Source organism: Salmo salar, chromosome 22 (assembly GCF_965601325.2).
Source record: "Salmo salar chromosome 22, fSalSal1, whole genome shotgun sequence".
Classification (NCBI taxonomy): domain Eukaryota; kingdom Metazoa; phylum Chordata; class Actinopteri; order Salmoniformes; family Salmonidae; genus Salmo; species Salmo salar.
The window spans coordinates 43,272,058-43,296,719 of record NC_138312.1 but is presented as its reverse complement, the minus strand read 5'-3'; the positions used below and the strand labels follow the sequence as shown (position 1 = coordinate 43,296,719).

Genomic DNA, 24,662 nt, shown 5'->3' with positions numbered 1-24,662 from the left:
GCAAGAGCAGTATGCAGGTTTATCGTTTCTTTTAAGTTACCTCAGTTAATGTAGCCCATATCTTTACTATCACTCTGTCTCATGTCTGTCTCTCCATCTCTCTTTCTTTCTCTCTCTCTCTCTCTCTTTCAGTGCATGCTGGGAGTGTTTTGTAGGTGAGAGGCTGTGTGGAGGGCTCTGTCCTTTTCTTGATTCTTTCCTAAGTCTTTTCTTTCAATTTTTATTTTCTATGGTTTAGGTTCAACGGTTGGTTTAGCGGTACCCACCGTTTTTTTTTCAAAGTTAGGGAAGAGGAAGAGGACAGAGTTTTAGTTTCTTGGGGATTTGAATGGTGTGGTATGCGCGATGGCTTCGCAGCCTAGCGTGGAGGAAACACTGTCATTACGTCATGGATTCAGGTGTGTCCTGATATTGGAGTTAAGGTGGAGGAGGTTCTGCTCACGGTCTGCGAACAGGCAGGAGCTGAATTTATACATTCCGCATCCAGAATGAACAAAGCTGTGGTTGTGTTCATGAAAATAGTACATTTGGTGGGTAGTGCCTATTTCTCCTCTTTCGACTAGGGTGGTAGTTGCCCAATCTGCCTCCATTTATTATGGATGATCAAATCCGGAAAGAGCTGAGTCGGTTTTGTAAGTTTGCTAGCGGTATTCGTGTACTGTCGGCAGGTTTTCAGGCAGATGCCGTTAAGCATGTTGTTTCATTCCGGAGTCAAGTATTCATGTTTCTGAATAACAATGAGCAACAGTTAAATGTGCATTTCAAAGTGAGGCATGGGGAGGAGCGCTACGTGGGGTTTGCCAGCATTGCCAGTGTTTTGAGTGTGGGGATTTGGGGCATAAAGGCACATAAAGGCTGTAGACAAGGTGAGGGCACAAGCGCCAGTGGGGGAAATCAAGGTCAACGTGCAGGGGGGAATGAGACGCAGGCAGCAGAGGCTGGGCCTACTCATGCTACAGATTGTGGTGTAGATCAGGCTGGGTCTAGTCAGGCTATGGATGGTGGTGTAGATAAGGCTGGGCCTAGTCATGCTATAGATAGTGGTGTAGATGAGGCTGGGCCTAGTCATGCTATGGATAGTGGTGTAGATGAGGCTGGGTCTAGTCATGTTACGGATAGTGGTGTAGATGAGGCTGGGTGTAGTCATGCTATGGATGGTGGTGTAGATGAGGCTGGGTCTAGTCATGCTATGGATAGTGGTTTAGATGAGGCTGGATCTAGTCATGCTATGGATGGTGGTGTAGATGAGGCTGGGTCTAGTCATGCTATGGATGGTAGTGTAGATGAGGCTGGGTCTAGTCATGTTATAGATGGTGGTGTAGATGAGGCTGGACCTAGTCATGTTATAGATGGTGGTGTAGATGAGGCTGGGTCTAGTCAGGTTATGCTAGTGGATGAGGAGAGTATAGTGGGGAAGGGGAAGCGACCTAGGGCAGTGGAGGAGGGTGTCAAGCGGAAGAGGAAAAATGGGGAGAAGGAAGGAGGTGGGAGGGGAGAGGCTGGTGTGGTCAAAGGCACTAAGGAACCTTTGCCTGGAGCTGGGGGGGAGGTGCTGACTAGAGAAAAAGGGCAGGTGGTCAGAATGGGAGATGGAGATGAGGAGTTGGAAGGTGAGTCTGATGAATAGGACGATGAGGAGGCTTTCTTTTCAGACTCTTCCTCAATGGGTCCAGAGCTGACAGCCTGTCAGGCAGAGGTGTCAAAGTACACGATGAGGGAACTGTCAAGGTTCCTGAATGAGACTGAAGGGGAAAAGGTTCATCGTGAAGCTTTTTTTGCGATCCGGGAAAGTTTGTAAGATCAGTACAACATGCTATGAAAAATGAGGGGCATGGTATCCTTTTACCAAGGAAACGTTTTAGGTTGAGGAAGTGGGTCACAACCGTGTGTAAGGGTCGACCTTTAGATGCTGTTTAGATGAATAGTTTTTTTCTGGCACTGGGGATTTTTTAGCTTGTTATTGGTCTCTTTCATTGCTGGCTTTTCTCCCACTTCTTATAGAGACTCTTCGGGTAGGCTCGCTTAATTTAAATGGTGTCAGAGATGCAGGAAAGAGGAGTTTGTTGGGTGAATATGTAAAACCCCAAAAAGTACAGGTGTTGTTTCTGCAGAAGACTCATAGTGATGCAGTGAATGAAGTCAATTGGGGGCTCTGGTGGAAAAGGGCAAAAGTGCTGAGCCGTGGAACAAATGTTAGTGCAGGGGTGGCAGTCTTTTTGCACCGGGTATGGTTGTACAAATTTGCTCCTCAAAGGAGATGTGTAGGGGTAGACTGCTTGTAGTAAAAGCAGAAATGAACAACAGGGGTTTTGTCCTTATAAATGTGCATGCATTTAACACAGGGAGAGAGGGGGGGTGTCTTAGACAGGAAATCACACAGATAGCGCCTGAGGAGACGCTGGTGGTAGGCGTGGACTGGAACTGTATGATGGATTTTAGGAAAGATAGAAATGGTGAGGAGTCTCATTCAGGCTCAGTGGGGTGTTAAGGGACATCATTAAAAACCTCTACAGGATCGGTGTCTTCCTCATGGGACAGTTGAGCTAACGTAGGCTAATGTGAGTACCATGAGGTTGTAAGAAACAACCAAAACATTTGTAGAACATCTGATGTGGGCAGAAAGCTTAAATTCTTGTTAATCTAACTGCACTGTCCAATTTACAGTAGCTATTACAGTGAAAAAATACCATGCTATTGTTTGAGGAGGGTGCACAATTATGAAATTGAAAATGTATTAATAAACCATTTAGGCGCATTTGGGCAGTCTTGATACAACATTTTGAACAGATATGCATTGGTTCATTAGAGCAGTCTAAAACTTTGCACGTACATTGCTGCCATCTAGTGGCCAAAGTCTAAATTGCGCCTGGGCTGGAATAATACATTATGGCCTTTCTCTTGCATTTCAAAGATGATGGTACAAAAAAAGCATGTTTTTTTCTTTTGTATTATCTTTTACCAGATCTAATGTGTTATATTCTCCTACATTAATTTCACATTTCCACAAACTTCAAAGTGTTTCCTTTCAAAGGGTATCAATAATATGCATATCCTTGCTTCAGGTCCTGAGCTACAGGCAGTTAGATTTGGGTATGTCATTTTAGGTGAAAATTGAAAAAAGGGTCCGATCCTTTAGAGGTTGCTGTTTGACCTAGTGGATGTTTGGAGAACTAAACATCCCAACACAAGGCATTATACATGGGTGAAGGTCTTTGGGGCTAGGGTGAGTGCAGCCCGACTAGATCTGTTTTACATGTCCAGGAATCAGAGCAATAGGCTGTTGGGAGCTACCATTCTCCTTGTGGGTTTTATGGATCGCCACATAACCATGGCTCGGCTGTCTATTTCACCAGGGCCTCGGCAGGAATCCTATTGGAAGTTTAATGTAAAGCTCTTACAAGATGCCACGTTTTTTTTGCTCAGGTTTCCAGACTTTTTGGGAAAGGTGGGGGCAGAGAAGAGAGGAGAATGAGTCTTTGAGTCAATGGTCGGATGTGAGAAAAGTCTAAATTCTGCTTTTCTGTTAACAGTATACAGCTATCTCATCCTCAGAGGCTAGGAGAGTATTGGGGGAACTCGAGCGTAGTATCAGTGAAGTGGAGATAGAGCTGGTGGGGCAAGGCAATGTAGGCCTCCAGGCTAATTTAGCTGAATTACGTAGGGACCTGGGCAGTTTTTTCCAGGTGAAAGTAAAAGGAGCACTTGTAAGAGCTAGGTTCTCCATGCTCAAGGAGATGGATGCTCCCAGCTCCTTTTTCTTTGGTTTGGAAAGACAGAGCGGTGAAGCCAAGGGTATGCATTGTCTACGGCTGTCTGATGGGCGAGTGACCTCTGTGGTGGGGGAGATGCGGGAGCGGACTGTGGAGTTTTATATTGTGTTGTATAGGGCAGAACTGTGTGATCCTATGTGTGCTCAGGTTTTGTTTGCAGAACTCCCTAAGCTCTCTCTGGCACAGAGGGATGAAATGGACATTCCCCTGTTGTCCCATGAACTAGCAGAGGCCGTAACCCAGATGTCCCCCGGCCGTGCACTGGGGGTTGATGGACTCCCAGTGAAATGTTTTGCGTGTTTGCGTGAGTGAGTCGGGGTTGGAGAGTTGCCAATTAGCTGCTGTCGGGCGGCTCTAAGTCTCCTGCCCAAAAAAAGGGGACTTGCTCTGTGTGGACTACAAGATATTTGCCAAGGTCCTCGTTAACAGACTGAAGTCCCATCTGGACTCTATACTACACAAGGACCAGACATATTGTGTACCGTGACGCTCAATCATGGACAACTTGTTCATAATCAGGGACATGTTGGACTTGTCGAGAGGTTCTAATGTGAACTTGGGACTGGTCTCTCTAGATCAAGAGAAGGCTTTTGATAGAGTGGACCATGAGTATCTGTTTAATGTGATGTCTGTGTTTGGGTTTGGGAAAAGGTTTTTGACCTGTGTGAAGATGTTGTATGCTGGGGCGTCATGTATGGTCAAGGTGGGAGGGGGGCTCAGTAGGCCAGTCTGGGTGAGATGGGGCATTAGACAAGGATGCCCTCTATCGGGCAAGTGCAGCTAACATTTCTGTGATGGGCAGTGATGGGCAGGATATGCAGGCACTAGAGACTAGTCTGAAGATGTACGAGGGAGCTTCTTCAGCTAAGATGACCTGGGGAAAGAGCAAAGCTCTGTTATGTGGGGTATGGAGGGATAGGGCCTCCCCTCTGCTTCCAGGGGGTTTGCAGTGGGATTGTGAAGGGCTTAATATTTTGGGGGTGTCAGGAAGAACTGGTTGGTGCTGTCACAGGCAATGGTGTCAAGACTGTCCAGGTGGAGGTGGCTCCTGTCCCAAGTGTCATATAGAGGGAGGGTGCTGATAATCAACAACCTGGTGGCCTCCTCCCTGTGGCATAAACTGTCTGTCCACAACCCCCCCCACCGGTCTGCTCGCAGATTTGCAACACAAGCTGGTGGATTTTTTTCTGGTTAGGTCATCACTGGCTGAGGGAGGTAGTGTTATACATGTCCATCAACAAAGGAGGACAGGGTCTGGTGGAACTGGAGAGCATGGTGGCTGCATTCTGACTAAAGGTGGTGCAGAGCCTGCTGTACCATACTGATGTCGGCTGGAGGGAACCAGCATGCACACTGCTGAGGAGAGCTGGCGGAATAGAGTTGGACCGGCAGCTGTTCCTCATGAGGCTGGAGAGGCTGGAGAGTTCAGCTGGTCTCTCTGATTTTTACTCTGCATTGCTGAGGGCCTGGCAGCTGCTAAGGCCCACACGAGAAGGGGATGTGGAGCCTGGGCTGTGGGAGGAGCCTATCTTCCACAATCCAGCCATCCTTTTGAGATCAGTTCAATCGGCCACCCTGCAGGAGCGACTGATGGCAGCGGGTTTACTAAGGCTGGGTGACCTGCGCCTGCTGGGGGAAGAGGGGTGGAAAACCCCGGATGTCCTGGCACAATAAACAGGATTAACATCTCTTAGGCTGCTGGAGAGATTCCTGGGGAAGGTCCAGGAGGCACTGTTTAAGTCGGTAAGGGGAGTGTTTGAGCGGCCAACGGAGGAGGGGTCACCAATGATTCCGCCGCTGCAGGTGATAGCAGAGACTGGGTACTGGCAAGGGGGTCCGGAGGACTTGTTGGACTTTAACACTCCGAGCCTGGGAGAGTTTGAGGGGGTGGGAGGTAAATCCCTCTACAACCTCTGTATTAAGGTGAGGAACATTAGGAGCCTAACAGGAGTGAAGGGACATCAGTGGCAGGGGGTATGTGGGGCAGAGAGTATGGTGGGTTTTAGATGGAGGGGCTCTACAAACTCCCAGTACCAAAGAGGTCAGGGCCACTAAAAGCTGGTTGGCACGGGTCGACCCGGGAGTCGGACATTGGTGTCCTTTCTGTGTTATGAGTGAAACTGTGATTCATGTGTTTTCTGTGTGCGCCAGGTTAATGCCATTAATGTTTCTGTTGGAATGTCTGTGTGAGAGGTTGGGGGTGGAGTTTACTGTTGGAATGTTTATAACGGGGTACAGGTATTCAAATAAGGAGAAGGCCAAATGTGTGTTGTTGAATTTTCTGTTTGCTCAGGCAAAGTTAGCTATTTGGCTAACAAGGAGGAACCGGGTCAAATAGTAATAATAACAGACCCTTTATTATTTAATGGTATGGTCTCTGCGGGCCATCCCATTTGAGTGGTGGCGAGGTTTCAATGACATGAGTATGTACTGTATCATTAAAGAAAGACAAAAAGTCAAAAAATATTTCCTTCTCTCTCAATTCAATTCAATTTCAATTTAAGGGCTTTATTGGCATGGGAAACATATGTTAACATTGCAAAAGCAAGTGAAGTAGATAATAAACAAAATTGAAATAAGCAAAACAAATTAACAGTAAACACCCACAAAAGTTCAAAAAGAATAAAGACATTTCAAATGTCATATTATGTGCAAATAGTTGAGCTACAAAACGGAAGATAAATAAACATAAATATGGTTTGTATTTACAATGGCCTATGTTATTCACTGGTTGCCCTTTTTTGTGGCAACAGGTCACACATCTTGCTGCTGTGATGGCACACTGTGGTATTTCACCCAATAGATATGGGAGATTATCGAAATTGGGTTTGTTTTCAAATTCTTTGTGGGTCTGTGTAATCTGAGGGAAATTTGTGTCTCTAATATGGTCATACATTTGTCAGGAGGTTATGAAGTGCAGCTCAGTTTCCACCTCATTTTGTGGGCAGCCTGTCAACTCTTGAGAGCCAACTCCATCGATTTTAGCCTTTCTCAGTAGCAAGGCTATGCTCACTGAGTCAAAGCTTTCTTTAAGTTTGGGTCAGTCACAGTGTTTAGGGCCAAATAGCATTCTAGTTTGCTCAGTTTTTTTGTTAATTCTTTCCAATGTGTCAAGTAATTATCTTTTTGTTTTCTCATGATTTGGTTAGGTCTAGTTGTGTTGCTGTCCTGGGGCTCTGTGGGGTCTGTTTGTGTCTGTGAACAAAGCCCCAGGACCAGCTTGCTTAGTGGATCATCTCTCTGTAGGTGATGGCGTTGTTATGGAAGGTTTGGGAATCGCTTCCTTTTAGGTGGTTGTAGAATTTAATGTCTCTTTTCTGGATTTTGATAATTAGGGGGTATCGGCGTAATTCTGCTCTGCATGCGTTATTTGGTGTTTTACGTTATTTCCGGATATTTTTGCTGAATTCTGCATGCAGAGTCTCAATTTGGTGTTTGTCCCATTTTGGGAATTCTTGGTTGGTGAGCGGACCCCAGACCTCACAACCATAAAGGGCAATGGGTTCTATAACTGTTTCAAGTATTTTTTATGTACAATTTTATCTTCCTTTTGATTGCATAGAAGGCCCTTCTTGTCTCTCAGCTCGTTCACAGCTTTGTGGAAGTCACCTGTGGCGCTGATGTTTAGACCGAGGTATGTATCGTTTTTTTGTGTGCTCTAGGGCAACGGTGTCTAGATGGAATTTGTATTTGTGGTCCTGGCAACTGGCCCTTTTTTGGAACACCATTATTTTTGTCTTATTGAGATTTACGGTCTCTCTCTCTCTCTCTCTCTCTCTCTCTCTCTCTCTCTCTCTCTCTCTCTCTCTCTCTCTCTCTCTCTCTCTCTCTCTCTCTCTCTCTCTCTCAAATTCAAACTCAAGTGGCTTAATTGGCATGAAAGACATTGCGTCAATATTGCCAAAGCAACAATATACAGTGAGGGAAAAAAGTATTTGATCCCCTGCAGATTTTTGCCCACTGACAAAGAAATGATCAGTCTATAATTTTAATGGTAGGTTTATTTGAACAGTGAAAGACAGAATAACAACAAAAAAATCCAGAAAAACACATGTCAAAAATCTTATAAATTGATTTGCATTCTAATGAGAGAAATAAGTACTTGACCCCCTCTCAATCAGAAAGATTTCTGGCTCCCAGGTGTCTTTTATACAGGTAACGAGCTGAGATTAGGAGCACACTCTTAAAGGGAGTGCTCCTAATCTCAGTTTGTTACCTGTATAAAAGACACCTGTCCACAGAAGCAATCAATCAGTCAGATTCCAAACTCTCCACCATGGCCAAGATCAAAGAGCTCTCCAAGGATGTCAGGGACAAGATTGTAGACCTACACAAGGCTGGAATGGGCTACAAGACCATCGCCAAGCAGCTTGGTGAGAAGGTGACAACAGTTGGTGCGATTATTCGCAAATGGAAGAAACACAAAAGAATTGTCAATCTCCCTCGGCCTGGGGCTCCATGCAAGATCTCACCTCGTGGAGTTGCAATGATCATGAGAACGGTGAAGAATGAGCCCAGAACTACACGGGAGGATCTTGTCAATGATCTCAAGGCAGCTGGGACCATAGTCACCAAGAAAACAATTGGTAACACACTACGCCGTGAAGGACTGAAATCCTGCAGCGCCCGCAAGGTCCCCCTGCTCAAGAAAGCACATATACATGCCCGTCTGAAGTTTGCCAATGAACATCTGAATGATTCAGAGGACAACTGGGTGAAAGTGCTGTGGTCAGATGAGACCAAAATGGAGCTCTTTGGCATCAACTCAACTCGCCGTGTTGGGAGGAGGAGGAATGCTGCCTATGACCCCAAGAACACCATCCCCACCGTCAAACATGGAGGTGGAAACATTATGCTTTGGGGTGTTTTTCTGCTAAGGGGACAGGACAACTTCACCGCATCAAAGGGACGATGGACGGGGCCATGTGCTGTCAAATCTTGGGTGAGAACCTCCTTCGCTCAGCCAGGACATTGAAAATGGGTCGTGGATTGGTATTCCAGCATGACAATGACCCAAAACACACGGCCAAGGCAACAAAGGAGTGGCTCAAGAAGAAGCACATTAAGGTTCTGGAGTGGCCTAGCCAGTCTCCAGACCTTAATCCCATAGAAAATCTGTGGAGGGAACTGAAGGTTCGAGTTGCCAAACGTCAGCCTCGAAACCTTAATGACTTGGAGAAGATCTGCAAAGAGGAGAGGGACAAAATCCCTCCTGAGATGTGTGCAAGCCTGGTGGCCAACTACAAGAAACGTCTGACCTCTGTGATTGCCAACAAGGGTTTTGCCACCAAGTACTGAGTCATGTTTTGCAGAGGGGTCAAATACTTATTTCCCTCATTAAAATGCAAATCAATTTATAACATTTTTAACATGCATTTTCTGGATTTTTGTGTTGTTATTCTGTCTCACTGTTCAAATAAACCTACCATTAAAATGATAGACGGATCATTTCTTTGTCAGAGGGCAAACGTACAAAATCAGCAGGGGATCAAATACTTTTTTCCCTCACTGTATACAAAAAACATTGTAATAAAATAATAAAGAATAACAATAACAATATACAAAATAAAAAATAACAACAATAAAATTGGAACAGTCAATACTATAAATGTAATAAATATAAAAGGCCTCCCGAGTGGTGCAGTGGTCTAAGGCACTAGAGATCCTGGTTTGAGTCCAGGCTCTGTCGCAGCCGGCCACGACCGGGAGACCCATGGGGCGGCGAACAATTGGCCCAGCATCGTCCGGGTTAGGGGAGGGTTTGGTCGGCAGGGATGTTCTTGTCCCATCGTGCACTAGTGACTCCTATGGCGGGCCGGGCGCAGTGCATGCTGACACGGTCGCCAGTTGTACGGTGTTTCCTCCGACACATTGGTGCGGCTGGCTTCTGGGTTAAGCGGGCATTGTGTCAAGAAGCAGTGCTGCTTGGCTGGGTTGTGTTTCAGAGGATGCACGGCTCTTGACCTTTGCCTCTCCCGAGTCCGTACGGGAGTTGCAGCGATGGGACAAGACTGTAACTACCAATTGAATACCATGAAATTGGGGAGAAAAAGGGGTAAAAAAGGCTAAATATGGAAAATGAAACTATAACTAACTTATAACTAACTAACTTTCATCCTCACCATTACATCCGTACTACAACTACCATCATCATTACTACTACTACCACCACCATCATTAAGCTTCTATCATTACCATCACCAATACTACCCACACCACTACTATTTGGAATAATAATCACAACAATAATAATAATACCACTAATAATAATAATAATAATAGTAAGTTACTCTGTACTATGCAGATGTTATTATTCAGTGTCCCTCAGTCTATGTCAGTCAAAAATCTGATGTGAGTGTAAGAACAACAAAGCTTGATTCAGTTCAGACAACAATACATATAGTAGCCAAAGCCAATGAATTAATGAGATAGAATCTAGCTGTCACAGCTATCATATCAGCAAAAGAAAGTCTATATATAAATAAAAGTACATTTGTTTTCTATAGGTCAATAAGCATTAGTCATAGACAATTATACATTGCAAATACAGTACCAGTCAAAAGTTTGAACACACCTACTCATTGTAACAAAGCCTCTCAATAGAGGGGGTGTGTGGAATCAGGAGCAGGAGAGCAGAAGGGTTCCAGGAAAATCCACAGTTTATTTTGGCGGTTCCGAAAGCACAACGACACACACAGGGGAGAAACCTCAACTCCGCTAGCCACAAGCAAATATGTCCACGGTAAACACATACCGTACAAAAAACAAAAATTAAATAAGCTTCGTATCGGCCTCATGGCCTTCGTCAAAGCTCTGACGAAGGCCGTGAGGCCGATACGAAGCTTATTTAATATCAGTGATTCTATCAAGAGCGGTGTGCGGTTTCCTTTTTCCTTCATCCTGTTTCAACTGTTGCCATGCACCTGCAAAAAGATTGCTCAGATGTGCGAGTGCCTTTTGAATAATGTAGAAAATAGTAAAAAATAAAGAAAAAAACCCTTGAATGAGTAGGTGTATCCAAACTTTTGAATGGTACTGTACATATTTGGCTGCAAGAGGAGCCATTGCTCCTTCGCCCATGAGTATTTTTTGTGATAATGAATCTCTTGGTGAGAAATATTTATCACAGTAAAGGAGAAAGTGCATCTCTGTTTCTACATCCCTTGTTGTGCAGTGACCACATACACGCTCCTCTTTGGGTCGCCATGTCTTTTTATGTCTGCCAGTTTCTATACCAATTGGTGTAGGCCGTCATTGTAAATAACACTTTGTTCTTAACTGACTTGCCTAGCTAAATAAAGGTTAAATTATAATAAAATAAAAGTCTCTCAGCCTGTACTTGGTAAGGATCTGTCTCTGCTTCGTATCTCTGACAGAGTAGAGATAATCAGCCAATTCATATTCTCTGTTTAGGGCCAGATAACAATTTAGTCGGCTTTGGGATTTTGTTTTGTTTTTCCAATGTTGTAAATATGAGTCCTTTGACTGGTTCATGATTTTGTTTATTTAAAAAAAAAAATGTAAGCAGTGCTGGTGTGAGCTTGGTTGGTTAGGTCCAACACCAGCTGACTGAGAGGGCTCGTTTCCGGGTTCAGCTCTAGGGTTTGAAGTGCTTTAAATTGGAGACTTCAATTTGGACTTCAATTTAGTTGTGGCCATAATTTCTGTATTTTCATTACCATTGGAAAGCGGCCCAATTCTGAACAACCTGCTTTAGTTGGTGTATTTCTCTGGACTTTTCCGACAGAATTCTGCATGTAGGGCTTCAATTGGATGTTTGTTCCACATTTTAAAGTCCAGTTCATTGAGTGGCCCCCAAACTTCACTTCTGTAAAGAGCTATTGGTAGGATTCCGCTGTCAAATATTTTGGTCCAAATTCTAATTGGGATGTTGATTTTGAATAATTTCATTTTTATTGCATACGTTGCTCTGCATGCTTTTTCTTTGAGTGCATTCACTGCCATATTAAAGTTTCCCGATGCAGATATGGTCAGACCAAAGTATGACTCATTTTTAGTGTGTTCAATTATGGTGTTGTCCAAGGTGAGTATTTTTTTTAAATTTACTGCCAGTGTCCAATTATGGCAATATTGCTCTGATATATTAAGGTTCTGTTGAAGACCTTCTTTGGTTGGTGAAAGATGAACCAAATCATCAGCATATAGCAGATATTTTACCTCTGTGTCAAATAGTGTGATTCCTGGGGCTGCAGAATGGTACAACATGTCTGCTAATTAATTGATATAAATGTTGAAAAGGTTTGGATTCAAACTGCAGCCTTGTCTCACACCTCGACATTGCGAAAATAATAATGTTCTTTGGTTTTGGAGTTTTATGGCACACTTGTTTTCTGTGTACATACATTTTATTAAGTCATACACCTTACCACCAAGCCCACTTTGGAGAATTTTGAAGAATAGACCTTCGTGCCAAATTGAATCGAATGCTTTTTTAAAGTCAATAAAGCAAGCAAAGATTTTGCCCTCTTTTTTTTGGTGGACGTGTTTATTAATTAGTGTGTGTAAGGTAGTGCGATGGTTGGGGAGAAAGTCAATTTGACATTTACTTATTACATTTTTTCTTGAAGAAAGGTTTTAATTCTTGACTTCAAAATGCTTTCCCAAGTTGCTGTTCATGCAAATTCCCCTGTAATTATCGAGGTCTGATTTGTCTCCACTTTTGTGGATAGGGGAGATGAGCCCCTGGTTCCAGACATCAGGAAAGCAGCCAGAAGTTAGTACCATGTTGAACAATTTAAGCACAGCATTTTTCAACTCACATATGCTGTTTTGAAGCATTTAATTTCTGATGTTATCTAGACAACAGGCCTTTGGTTTTATAGATTTGAGCTTTTCATTTAGTTATTGTTGGGTTATTGGGTAATCTAATGGATTTTGTTTGTTTTTAATGACTGATTCAAGGATGTTAAACTTTACTTAAATTTCTAATTAAATGTCTAATCTAAGTCTTTTTGTGGGATGTTTTTGTATAGATTATCAAAATAAGTTTTCCAAATTCATTCATCTTGTATGGCTAATTCTTGTGGCTTTGTTGTGCTTAAATTGTTCCACATGTCCCAGAACTGATTTTGGTCAATTGCGTTTTCAATTTCAACAAGTGTCTTGCTCTTATGATTACATTTCTTACATTTCAGTGTATGTTTATACTGTTTCAGAGTTTCAACCTATTACTACCGTAGCTCTGGGTTGTTTTGCTGCTTATGTTTTTCATTTGACATTTGTCTTAGATTGTTTTACATTTGTTATCAAAATGTTTTTTGCTTCTAATGTTTTCTTTGGTTTTCTCTCTCTCTCTCCATCTCTCTCTCTCTCTCTCTCTCTCCCATCTCTCTATCTCCGTCTCCAAGGTGAATGATGCTATTGGTATGGAGTGGCCATGGATGTATTTTCTGACTCTCATCTTGGTTGGCTCCTTCTTTGTGCTCAACCTGGTCCTGGGCGTGCTCAGTGGGTAAGTGGAGACACACACACATCACCTGGTCTGTCTCTCTTTCTCCTCCATTTCTCTAATTTTTATATGTTCTCCATCTCTCTTTTACCTCCGTCAGTGAATTCACTAAGGAGCGAGAGAAGGGCAAGGCGCGTGGAGAGTACACAGAGATGAGGGAGACCCAGCAGCTGGATGAGGATGTGAAGGGCTACATGGAGTGGATCACACAGGCCGAAGTCATGGACGCCGATGGGGAGGGACAGGGTACTTATGGCTTCCTAACCCTGTCACCAACAACAGGATCAATTAGAATAGAATAGAAGAGTACAATATGAGTCAGCCCTTATCAAACACCATGCAGTGACATCAGTGTCTCTTGTCCCCAGGCCTGCTACCCCTGGAAGATGGAGAATCTGAGGCAGGAAGTCTAAAGGACATGGACACCATGCAAAAGATTATGTACTACTAGTAAGTACACCAACACCTGCCTCTGACTGGGATAACACTCAGATGTCTTGATGAAAGGAAAACTGACCTCATGAGTCTGACACATCTCCTAACATGACATCTCTTCTTCTCCTCCTCTCCCTCATCTCTCACTGTTCAGCAAGCTTGCTCGTAAATGGAACATTTTCTTCCGGCGTAAGTGTCTTGTGTATGTGAAGTCCCCTATGTTCTACTGGTGGGTGATCTTTCTGGTGTTTCTGAACACGCTGGCCATCGCTACTGAACACCACAAGCAGTCCCAGCAACTCACTGAGTGGCAAGGTCAGTATCTACACATATCTATAGCATATCTACACACATCTATAGCATATCTACACACATCTATAGCATATCTACACACATCTATAGCATATCTATAGATAGCAGATTTTTAGCATATCTATAACATATCTACACAATTTTTTTTTTTTTATATTTATTTAACTAGGAAAGTCAATTAAGAACAAATTCTTATTTACAATGACAGCCTAGGAACAGTGGGTTAACTGCCTTGTTCAGGGGCAGAACAACAGATTTTTACCTTGTCAGCTCGGGGATTCAATCTTGCAACCTTTCAGTTACTAGTCTAATGCTCTAAACACTAGGCTACCTGCCACCCCACACAAATCTATAGTGTGTCTACACATATCTACATCTACACATATCTATAGAATAAACTCACGAGTGGCAAGGTCACTATCTACACATATCTACAATATGTCCCGTGTGGTAGAGCCCCGTGTGGTACAATATGTCAGTTGGTAGAGCATGGTGTTTGCAACGCCAGGGTTGTGGGTTTGATTCCCACGGGGGACCAGTACAGAGGGAAAAAATGTATGAAATGTATGCATTCACTACTGTAAGTCGCTCTGGATAAGAGTGTCTGCTAAATGACTAAAATGTAAAAAAAAAAATATATATGTGAATGTCTATAGAATAAACGCATATATATTGAACTGAGTTAAGAGTGTGTTGTAAACTTACTCTACAACTAGCTTAGAATGTAGCTAGCGAATTGGATCCTTTTCTATAGCTCAATTGGTTGGTATGTTGTCTAGGAAGGCGGTCACGTGTGTTTGCGATTAGAGGATCGCTAGTTCAAACCTGGTACGGGACAGGGACATTGGAGGAAGCTATACTGTTAGCATCACATTAGCCTCACCAAATCAAGTCAAATCACATTTTATTATTCACATGTGCCAAATACAACCTTACAGTGAAATGCTTACTTACAAGCCCTTAACCAACAATGCAGTTTAAAAAAATACGGATAAGAATAAGAAATAAAAGTAACAAGTAATTCAAGAGCAGCAGTAAAATAACAATAGCGAGACTATATACAGGGGGGTACTGGTACAGAGTCAATGTGCAGGGGCACCGGTTAGTTGAGGTAGTATGTACATGTAGGTAGAGTTATTAAAGTGACTATGCATAGATGATAACAACAGAGAGTAGCAGCGGTGTAAAAGGGGGGGGGGGGGCCTTCCTCTGACACCGCCTGGTATAGAGGTCCTTGATGGCAGGAAGCTTGGCCCCAGTGATGTACTGGGCCGTACGCACTACCCTCTGTAGTGCCTTGCGGTCGGAGGCCGAGCAGTTGCCATACCAGGTAGTGATGCAACCCATCAGGATGCTCTCGTTAGTGCAGCTGTAGAACCTTTTGAGGATCTGAAGACCCATGTCAAATCTTTTCAGTCTCCTGAGGGGGAACAGGTTTTGTCGTGCCCTCTTCACGACTGTCTTGGTGTGCTTGGACCATGTCAGTTTGTTGTTGATGTGGACACCAAAGAACTTGAAGCTCTCAACCTGCTCCACTGCAGCCCCGTCGATGAGAATGGGGGTGTGCTCGGTCTTCTTTTTCCTGTAGTCCACAATCATCTCCTTTGTCTTGATCACGTTGAGGGAGAGGTTGTTGTCCTGGCACCACACGGCCAGGTCTCTGACCTCCTCCCTATAGGCTGCCTCGTCATTGTCGGTGATCAGGCCTACCACTGTTGTGTCATCGGCAAACTTAATGGAGTCGTGCCTGGCCGTGCAGTCATGAGTGAAAAGGGAGTACAGGAGGGGACTGAGCACGCACCCCTGAGGGGCCCCTGTGTTGAGGATCAGCGTAGCAGATGTGTTGTTACCTACACTTACCACCTGGGGGCGGCCCGTCAGGAAATCCAGGATCCAGTTGCAGAGGGAGGTGTTTAGTCCCTGGGTCCTTAGCTTATTGATAAGCTTTGAGGGCACTATGGTGTTGAACGCTGAGCTGTAGTCAATGAATAGCATTCTCACATAGGTGTTCCTTTTGTCCAGGTGGGAAAGGGCAGTGTGGAGTGCAATAGAGATTGCATCATCTGTGGATCTGTTGAGGCAGTATGCAAATTGGAGTGGGTCTAGGGTTTCTGGGATAATGGTGTTGATGTGAGCCATGACCAACCTTTCGAAGCACTTCATGGCTACAGATGTGAGTGCTACGGGTCGGTAGTCATTTAGGCAGGTAACCTTAATGTTCTTGGGTACAGGCACTATGGTAGTCTGCTTAAAACATGTTGGTATTACAGACTCGGACAGGGAGAGGTTGAAAATGTCAGTGAAGACACTTGCCAGTTGGTCAGCGCATGCTCGGAATACACGTCCTGGTAATCCGTCTGGCCTTGCGGCCTTGAGAATGTTAACTTATTTAAAGGTCTTACTCACATCGGCTGCGGAGAGTGTGATCACGCAGTCTTCCAGAACAGCTGGTGCTCTCATGCATGTTTGTGTTATTTGCCTTGAAGCGAGCATAGAAGTAGTTTAGCTCGTCTGGTAGGTTCGTGTCACTGGGCAGCTCTCGGCTGTGCTTCTCTTTGTAGTCTGTAATGGTTTGCAAGCCCTGCCACATCCGACGAGCGTCAGAGCCGGTGTAGTACGATTCGATCTTAGTCCTGTGTTGATGCTTTGCCTGTTTGATGATTCGTTGGAGGGCATAGCGGGATTTCTTATAAGCTTCCGGGTTAGAGTCCCGCTCCTTAAAGGTGGCAGCTCTTCCTTTAGCTCAGTGCGGATGTTGCCTGTAATCCATGGCTTCTGGTTGGGGTATGTACGTACAGTCACTGTGGGGACGACATCATCGATGCACTTATTGATGAAGCCAATTACTGATGTGGTGTACTCCTCAATGCCATCAAAGGAATCCCAGAACATATTCCAGTCTGTGCTAGCAAAACAGTCCTGTAGTTTAGCATCTGCTTCATCTGACCACTTTTCTATTGATCTAATCACTGGTGCTTCCTGCTTTAATTTTTGCTTGTAAGCAGGAATCAGGAGGATAGATTTATGGTCAGATTTGCCAAATGGAGGGCGTGGGAGAGCTTTGTATGGATCTCTGTGTGTGGAGTAAATGTGGTCCAGAGTTTTTTTCCTCTGGTTGCACATTTAACATGCTGATAGAAATTTGGTAAAATGGATTTAAGTTTCCCTGCATTAAAGTCCCCGGCTACTAGGAGCGCCGCCTCTGGGTGAGTGTTTTCTTGTTTGCTTATGGCGGAATACAGTTCATTCAATGCTTTCTTAGTGCCAGCCTCTGTTTGTGGTGGTATGTAAGCAGCTACGAAAAATACAGTGTGGTCGTGTCTACAGTTTATCATGAGATACTCTACCTCAGGCGAGCAATAGCTCGAGACTTCCTTAGATATCGTACACCAGCTGTTATTTACAAAAATACATAGTCCGCCGCCCCTTGTCTTAACAGACGCCACTGTTCTATCCTGCCAATACAACGTATATCCAGCCAGCTGTATGTTGATAATGTCGTCGTTCAGCCACGACTCTGTGAAGCATAAGATGTTACAGTTTTGAATGTCCCGTTGGTAGATTAATCTTCCGCATAGGTCATCTTTTTTATTGTCCAATGATTGCATGTTTGCTAGCAGAATGGAAGGAAGTGGGGGTTTATTCAATCGCCTGCAAATTCTCAGAAGGCAGTCCGCTCTCCGGACCCTTTTTCTCCACACCCTCTTCACGCAAATCACTCGGTTGGGGGCACGTAAAACGTTTGCCTTCTTCTCCGGCGTCATCTTATGGTTGAGCTTCAATGAGAAGCCTCACCTTCGGTATGAAAGCCTGTGGAAAAAGGCTAACAGAAGGTGGAGTGTATTCAAGCCGTTTGCCCCTCCCCACAATTGGAATAACCACCTTCAAACAGAGGCGGAGATTCCAAACCGAAAGCCAATCATTTTCACTTGTGCCCACGTGGGGTAGTGTCATTTCAACAAAATTATATATTATTTGTGAAAAATCTACATCTACTCACAGCCAATCAGCCAGCAGCAACTGGCAATAGCGCTCCACTCATACCTACTATTCCATTATCAACTTCTCTCTGGAGAACAACGTAAGCGAGGCCTGGAAGCCGAGGCTAGCATCACACTGAAGTCGGTTTCATATACACAGCATCTAACGTGTGTGGTCGTCTCTGACATGGCTAACACATTCAGAAATTCTCTCTCTCTTTATCTCATTCTCTCTCTCTCTCTCTCTCTCTCTCTCTCTCTCCCTGCCTCTTTTTCTCCCTCCCTGCCTCTCCTTCTCTCTCCCTGCCTCTCCTTCTCCCTCCCTGTCTCTCCTTCTCTCTCCCTGCCTCTCCTTCTCTCTCCCCCCTCCCAGATATTGCCAACAAGGTTCTGCTGTCTCTGTTTGCCATTGAGATGTTTATAAAGATGTACGCTCTGGGCCTCCAGCAATACTTCATGTCTCTGTTCAACCGCTTCGACTGCTTCGTGGTCTCCACCGGGATTCTGGAACTCATCCTGGTCCGCATGGACGTCATGACCGTCATGGGCATCTCCGTGCTGCGCTGCATACGACTGCTAAGGCTGCTCAAAGTCACCAAGTAAGACTTTTACAATAGGCTGCATTAGGTTTTCAGGTGTGTTAGTGATGGACTGGACCAAAAGCCTGCACACACCATGGCTCTCCAGATTGGTCCTCTTAATTTATTGATACGTTGATTGATTGTGTCTTACATCCTCATCCCCCAGAGGGCAATAGCTATTCAGGAAGTAGGTAACACTCCCCCCTCCTCTCTCTCTCTCTCTCTCTGTGTGTGTGTGTGTGTGTGTGTGTGTTTGTGTGTGTGTGTGTGTGTGTGTGTGTGTGTGTGTGTGTGTGTGTGTGTGTGTGTGTGTGTGTGTGTGTGTGTGTGTGTGTGTGTATGTCAGGTACTGGACATCTCTCAGTAACCTGGTGGTATCCCTGCTAAACTCCACAAAGTCCATTGCCTGCCTGCTCCTCCTCCTCTTCCTCTTCATCGTCATCTTCTCTCTGCTGGGCATGCAGGTGTTTGGGGGAAAATTCAACTTCCCCAATCAGCCCAAACCCCGCAGCACCTTCGACAGCTTCCCCCAGGCCCTCATCAGTGTCTTCCAGGTAGGGAGGAATACACATACAATCATCATTATAACACAATTAGCACACTAAATGTGGGAAAGATCATATGACCATCTGGAGGCGCATATGAGGCTGTATGATATGACCATCTGGAGGCGCATATGAAGCTGTATGATATGACCATCTGGAGGCGCATATGAAGCTGTATGATATGTAAATGTTGGACATTAGTGCTTGCTTTTTGTTTGATTCCCTCTGGAAAAGGCTAATAATTTCCCTCTCTCTCTCTCTCTCTCTCTCTCTCTGTCTGTCTGTCTGTCTCTCTCTCTCTCTCTCTCTCTCTCTCTCTGTCTCTCTCTCTCTCTCTCTCTCTCTCTCTCTCTCTCTCTCTCTGACTGTCTCTCTCTTTCTCTCTCACTCTGTCTCTCTGATAGATCCTGACGGGGGAGGACTGGAACGCTGTGATGTATGACGGCATCATGGCGCATGGCGGTCCCACAATGCCCGGGATCCTCGTCAGCATATACTTCATCATCCTCTTTGTCTGCGGAAACTGTATCCTCTGTGTGTGTGTGTGTGTGTGTGTGTGTGTGGGTGTGTGTGTGTGTGTGTGTGTGTGTGTGTGTGTGTGTGTGTGTGTGTGTGTGTGTGTGTGTGTGTGTGTGTGTGTGTGTGGTGTGTGTGTGTGTGCTGTGTGTCTGTGTTGAGTCTGCACACATGAATTGCTAGTCTAAACTAAAACCAACCAAACTCAGTCCAACCCCTCTATCAGACAGAAATCAGACTGACCTACTGTCCTTGGGTAAATAAGTGTCTCTTACATTGCCTACCGTAATTACCTTTGACCCTTAGCCCTCAGACATCCTGCTGAATGTGTTCCTGGCCATTGCCGTGGACAACCTGGCAGAGGCCGAGAGTCTGACCATGGCCCAGAAGGAGAAGTCTGAGGAGAAGAAACGGAAGAAGCTGCTCAGGGCTAACATGCCTGACAAGGCAACAGAGGAGAAGGCACTCCTGGCCAAGAAGTTGGCAGCAGAGAGGGCTAAAATAGAGGGCATCCCTACTACAGCCAAGGTCAGGGCCCATAAGATTATAATAGAATGATTATTATAAGGACATGGAGAACCTGATCCTAGATCAGTGCTCCTACTCTGAGATGCTCTATGAATACAGGCCCAGATATTTCACTCTGTCAGCTATTGTCCACAGACAGACCTGCCCCACGGTGGACATCAGTGTAGCCAGGGGGTTTACAACCCATGCTCCCTCTAATAAAAATGTTGTTTATGTCACAGCTGAAAGTAGACGAGTTTGAGTCCAACGTGAATGAGATCAAGGACCCCTTCCCCCCTGCTGACTTCCCTGGTATATCCCATTATCTCACACACCTCTGGGCACATTCATGCAATGGAATCTGTATCTAACAGAATTCAGAATTTAGAACATGTCACGTTCTTCTGTTCTTTCTGTCGTCCAGGCGATGATGAGGAGGAAGAGCCTGATATCCCTGACGCCCCAAGGCCCCGACCAATGGCAGACCTGCAGCTGAAGGAGGAGGTGGTACCAATTCCAGAGGCCAGCTCCTTCTACATCTTCAGCCCTGAGAACAAGTAATGATCATGATGATTATAATGGTGATGATGATTATGGTGATGAAGGTGATGATGATTATGATGGTGATGATTATGTTGATAATGGTGATGATGATTATGATGGTGATGATGATTATGATGGTGATGATGATTATGATGGTGATGATTATGTTGATAATGGTGATGATGATTATGATGGTGATGATGATTATGATGGTGTTGATGATTATGATGGTGATGATTATGTTGATAATGCTGATGATGGTGATGATGGTGATGATGATTATGATGGTGATGATTATGTTGATAATGGTGATGATGATTATGATGGTGATGATGATTATGATGGTGTTGATGATTATGATGATGATAATTATGATGGTGATGATGATGATGATGATGATTATGATGATGGTGATGATGATTATGATGGTGATGATGATTGTGATGATGGTGATGATGATTATGATGATGGTGATGATGATTATGATGATGGTGATGATGATTATGATGATGATTATGATGGTGATGATGATTATGATGATGATTATGATGGTGATGATGATGGTGAAGATTATGTTGATGATGGTGATGATGATTATGATGCTGGTGATGATGATTATGATGGTGATGATGATGGTAATGATTATGTTGATGATGGTGATGATGATTATGATGATGGTGATGATTATGATGGTGATGATGGTGATGATTATGTTGATGATGGTGATGATGATTATGATGGTGTTGATGATGATGGTGATGATGATTATGATGATTATGATGGTGTTGATGATGATGGTGATGATGATTATGATGGTGATGATGATTATGGTGATGAAGGTGATGATGATTATGATGGTGATGATGATTATGATGATTATGATGGTGTTGATGATGATGGTGATGATGATTATGATGGTGATGATGATTATGGTGATGAAGGTGATGATGATTATGATGGTGATGATGATTATGATGATTATGATGGTGTTGATGATGATGGTGATGATGATTATGATGGTGATGATGATTATGGTGATGAAGGTGATGATGATTATGATGGTGATGATGATTATGATGGTGATGATGATTATGTTGGTGATGATGATTATGATGATTATGTTGGTGATGATGAGGATGGTGATGATGATTATGATGGTGTTGATGATTATGATGATGGTGAGGATGGTGATGATTATGTTGATGATGGTGATGATTATGTTGATGATGGTGATGATGATTATGATGGTGTTGATGATTATGATGATGGTGAGGATGGTGATGATTATGTTGATGATGGTGATGATTATGTTAATGATGGTGATGATGATTATGTTGGTGATGATTATGTTGATGATGGTGATGATGACGATGATGATGAATGGATTATGATGTTGGTATTATGTGGTTATTTTAGCCTCCTATCTTGACTGTCAGTCACTCTGTATAGAAGTCTGCAGCCTGTGATGTAAACTGTCCCCCTCCAGGTTCCGCAAGCTGTGCCACCGCATCATCAACGCCACCACCTTCACCAACACCATCCTCCTCTTCATCCTCCTCAGCAGCATCTCCCTAGCCGCCGAGGACCCCATCGACCCCATGTCCTTCAGGAACCAGGTGCCCACAGATATGCCTGCTGTATCATTCACCCCCTTATCTCAAAGGGAAAATCCATTTTTTTCAGTAAAGAAAGCAGAAAGGGATATACTTTTGACAACACAACTGACACAAAGGGGTTTCTCTACTTTATTGCTCTGTATTGTATGAGCAAAGTTAATAAAGCACCACTGTCTTAGTGTACACAGACTGCCTTACCTAGACTATAAGGAGGTCTACACTAGAGATTCTGCTGAAGGACTCTGGTGCACTGATACTGCTCTGAAATTATGTTGTCCTGTCTCTCCTGTGTAGGTGCTGGCCTCCGCTGACGTCGTCTTCACCTCAGTATTCACTGTGGAAGTTGTCCTCAAGGTAACCGGGCACTGCTGTCTTTTCCACTACTAGTATAGTTGTACTGGTTGGAAAAAATCACTTTTGTAAATGGATCATGTCTTACATGAAAAAGTACATTTACATTACCAAGTACATTAATGGGTTAACCTTTTACTGGAGTGGGTTAAATCAGGCTCACACAGAGTGTTTCTTGGTAGTCTTAAACAAATCTACTGAAACAAAAATATACACCTCATACACATGGTTATGGGCTTTAAAGAGAGAAGACCCCTGGACCATGTCAGATATACAGTTTAAATGTATTCAATGTTGAGTTTGCATCTCAATATTATACGTTATATACATAGAACAAACTGTTTGGCATACAAACACCGGATTTTCATCGTAAAAAATAAATACATCTTTATTAATTATGAAATTATGAAAAATATGAATAACATTCCACCCATGAGGCCAAAGAGGGTGCTTTTGGTCATTGACCCCAGGACAGGGCTACACACTTAAATTGTTAATGTGACAAACTCTCTTGACAATATGTTACATCCACTTTTGCAGCACATTATTTATTTGTTATCATGCACTGCAGCAGAGTTCTACAGTATATGTTTTCACATCAGTAGCTGTGGTTCATGTAGGTTCATGGTTTGTTGCTTTGAGAGGGTTTATGTGTCAACCAATCTCATCATGTCAGTATCCATGCTCCTCTTCCCTAGATGACCGTATATGGAGCCATAATGCACCCTGGCTCCTTCTGCCGGAACTCCTTTAATATTCTGGATCTGATAGTTGTCACCGTATCCCTCCTCTCCATGCTCATGGAGTAAGTAGTCCCTGGGAATGTAAAATGTCATTGCACTGCTGTGTCACAACTGAATCTACAGTGCTCGATATAGCATTCAGCTATGAGTGTGTGTGTTTTTCTCCAGGTAGAAATACAGATTATAGACAAGCAAATGTTGTGCCTTCCATATCTAGGTCCAGTGCTATCTCTGTGGTGAAGATCCTCAGGGTGTTAAGGGTGCTGAGGCCCCTAAGGGCCATCAACAGGGCTGAGGGCCTCAAGGTGAGCTTACCAGTGTCACCCTGTCCCCTGTCACCCTGTCCTCCTTCCCCCTGTCCTCCTGTCTACCCCTCACTTATCCCCATCATAACTCAACTCCTCTACACCTCTACTCTACTCCTCTATACCTCTACTCCTCTACTCTACTCTACTCCTCTATACCTCTACTCCTCTAGTCTACTCCTCTATACCTCTACTCCTCACCTCTACTCCTCTATACCTCTACTCCTCACCTCTACTCTACTCCTCTATACCTCTACTCCTCTACTCTACTCTACTCCTCTATACCTCTACTCCTCTAGTCTACTCCTCTATACCTCTACTCCTCTACTCTACTCCTCTATACCTCTACTCCTCTACTCTACTCTACTCCTCTATACCTCTACTCCTCACCTCTACTCCTCTATACCTCTACTCCTCTACACCTCTACACCTCACCTCTACTCTACTCCTCTATACCTCTACTCTACTCCTCTATACCTCTACTCTACTCCTCAATACCTCTACTCTACTCCTCTATACCTCTACTCCTCACCTCTACTCCTCTATACATCTACTCTACTCCTGTATACCTCTACTCCTCTACACCTCTACTCCTCTATACCTCTACTCTACTCCTCTATACCTCTACTCTACTCCTCTATACCTCTACTCTACTCCTCTACACCTCTACTCCTCTACTCTACTCTACTCCTCTATACCTCTACTCCTCTATACCTCTACTCTACTCCTCTATACCTCTACTCTACTCCTCTATATCTCTACTCTACTCCTCTATACCTCTACTCCTCTATACCTCTACTCTACTCCTCTATACCTCTACTCTACTCCTCTATACCTCTACTCTACTCCTATATACCTCTACTCTACTCCTATATACCTCTACTCCTCTATACCTCTACTCCTCACCTCTACTCTACTCCTCTATACCTCTACTCCTCAATACCTCTACTCCTCTATACCTCTACTCCTCACCTCTACTCTACTCCTCT

General features: G+C 44.0%; 1 protein-coding gene across 1 annotated transcript in view; it reads left to right on the top strand.

Moving 5' to 3' along the window:
* Positions 1-24,662, top strand: part of LOC106583479 (dihydropyridine-sensitive L-type skeletal muscle calcium channel subunit alpha-1) — a 52,819-nt gene that overhangs the window by 11,157 nt on the left and 17,000 nt on the right. The window contains exons 7-20 of the mRNA XM_014167709.3: positions 13,139-13,242; positions 13,340-13,485; positions 13,608-13,689; positions 13,829-13,989; positions 18,340-18,565; positions 18,894-19,101; positions 19,497-19,617; positions 19,922-20,136; positions 20,358-20,427; positions 20,540-20,672; positions 22,145-22,274; positions 22,569-22,628; positions 23,324-23,430; positions 23,586-23,673. Coding sequence (XP_014023184.1) covers positions 13,139-13,242; positions 13,340-13,485; positions 13,608-13,689; positions 13,829-13,989; positions 18,340-18,565; positions 18,894-19,101; positions 19,497-19,617; positions 19,922-20,136; positions 20,358-20,427; positions 20,540-20,672; positions 22,145-22,274; positions 22,569-22,628; positions 23,324-23,430; positions 23,586-23,673 — 1,851 coding nt within the window. The remainder of the gene's footprint in view (positions 1-13,138; positions 13,243-13,339; positions 13,486-13,607; positions 13,690-13,828; positions 13,990-18,339; positions 18,566-18,893; positions 19,102-19,496; positions 19,618-19,921; positions 20,137-20,357; positions 20,428-20,539; positions 20,673-22,144; positions 22,275-22,568; positions 22,629-23,323; positions 23,431-23,585; positions 23,674-24,662) is intronic.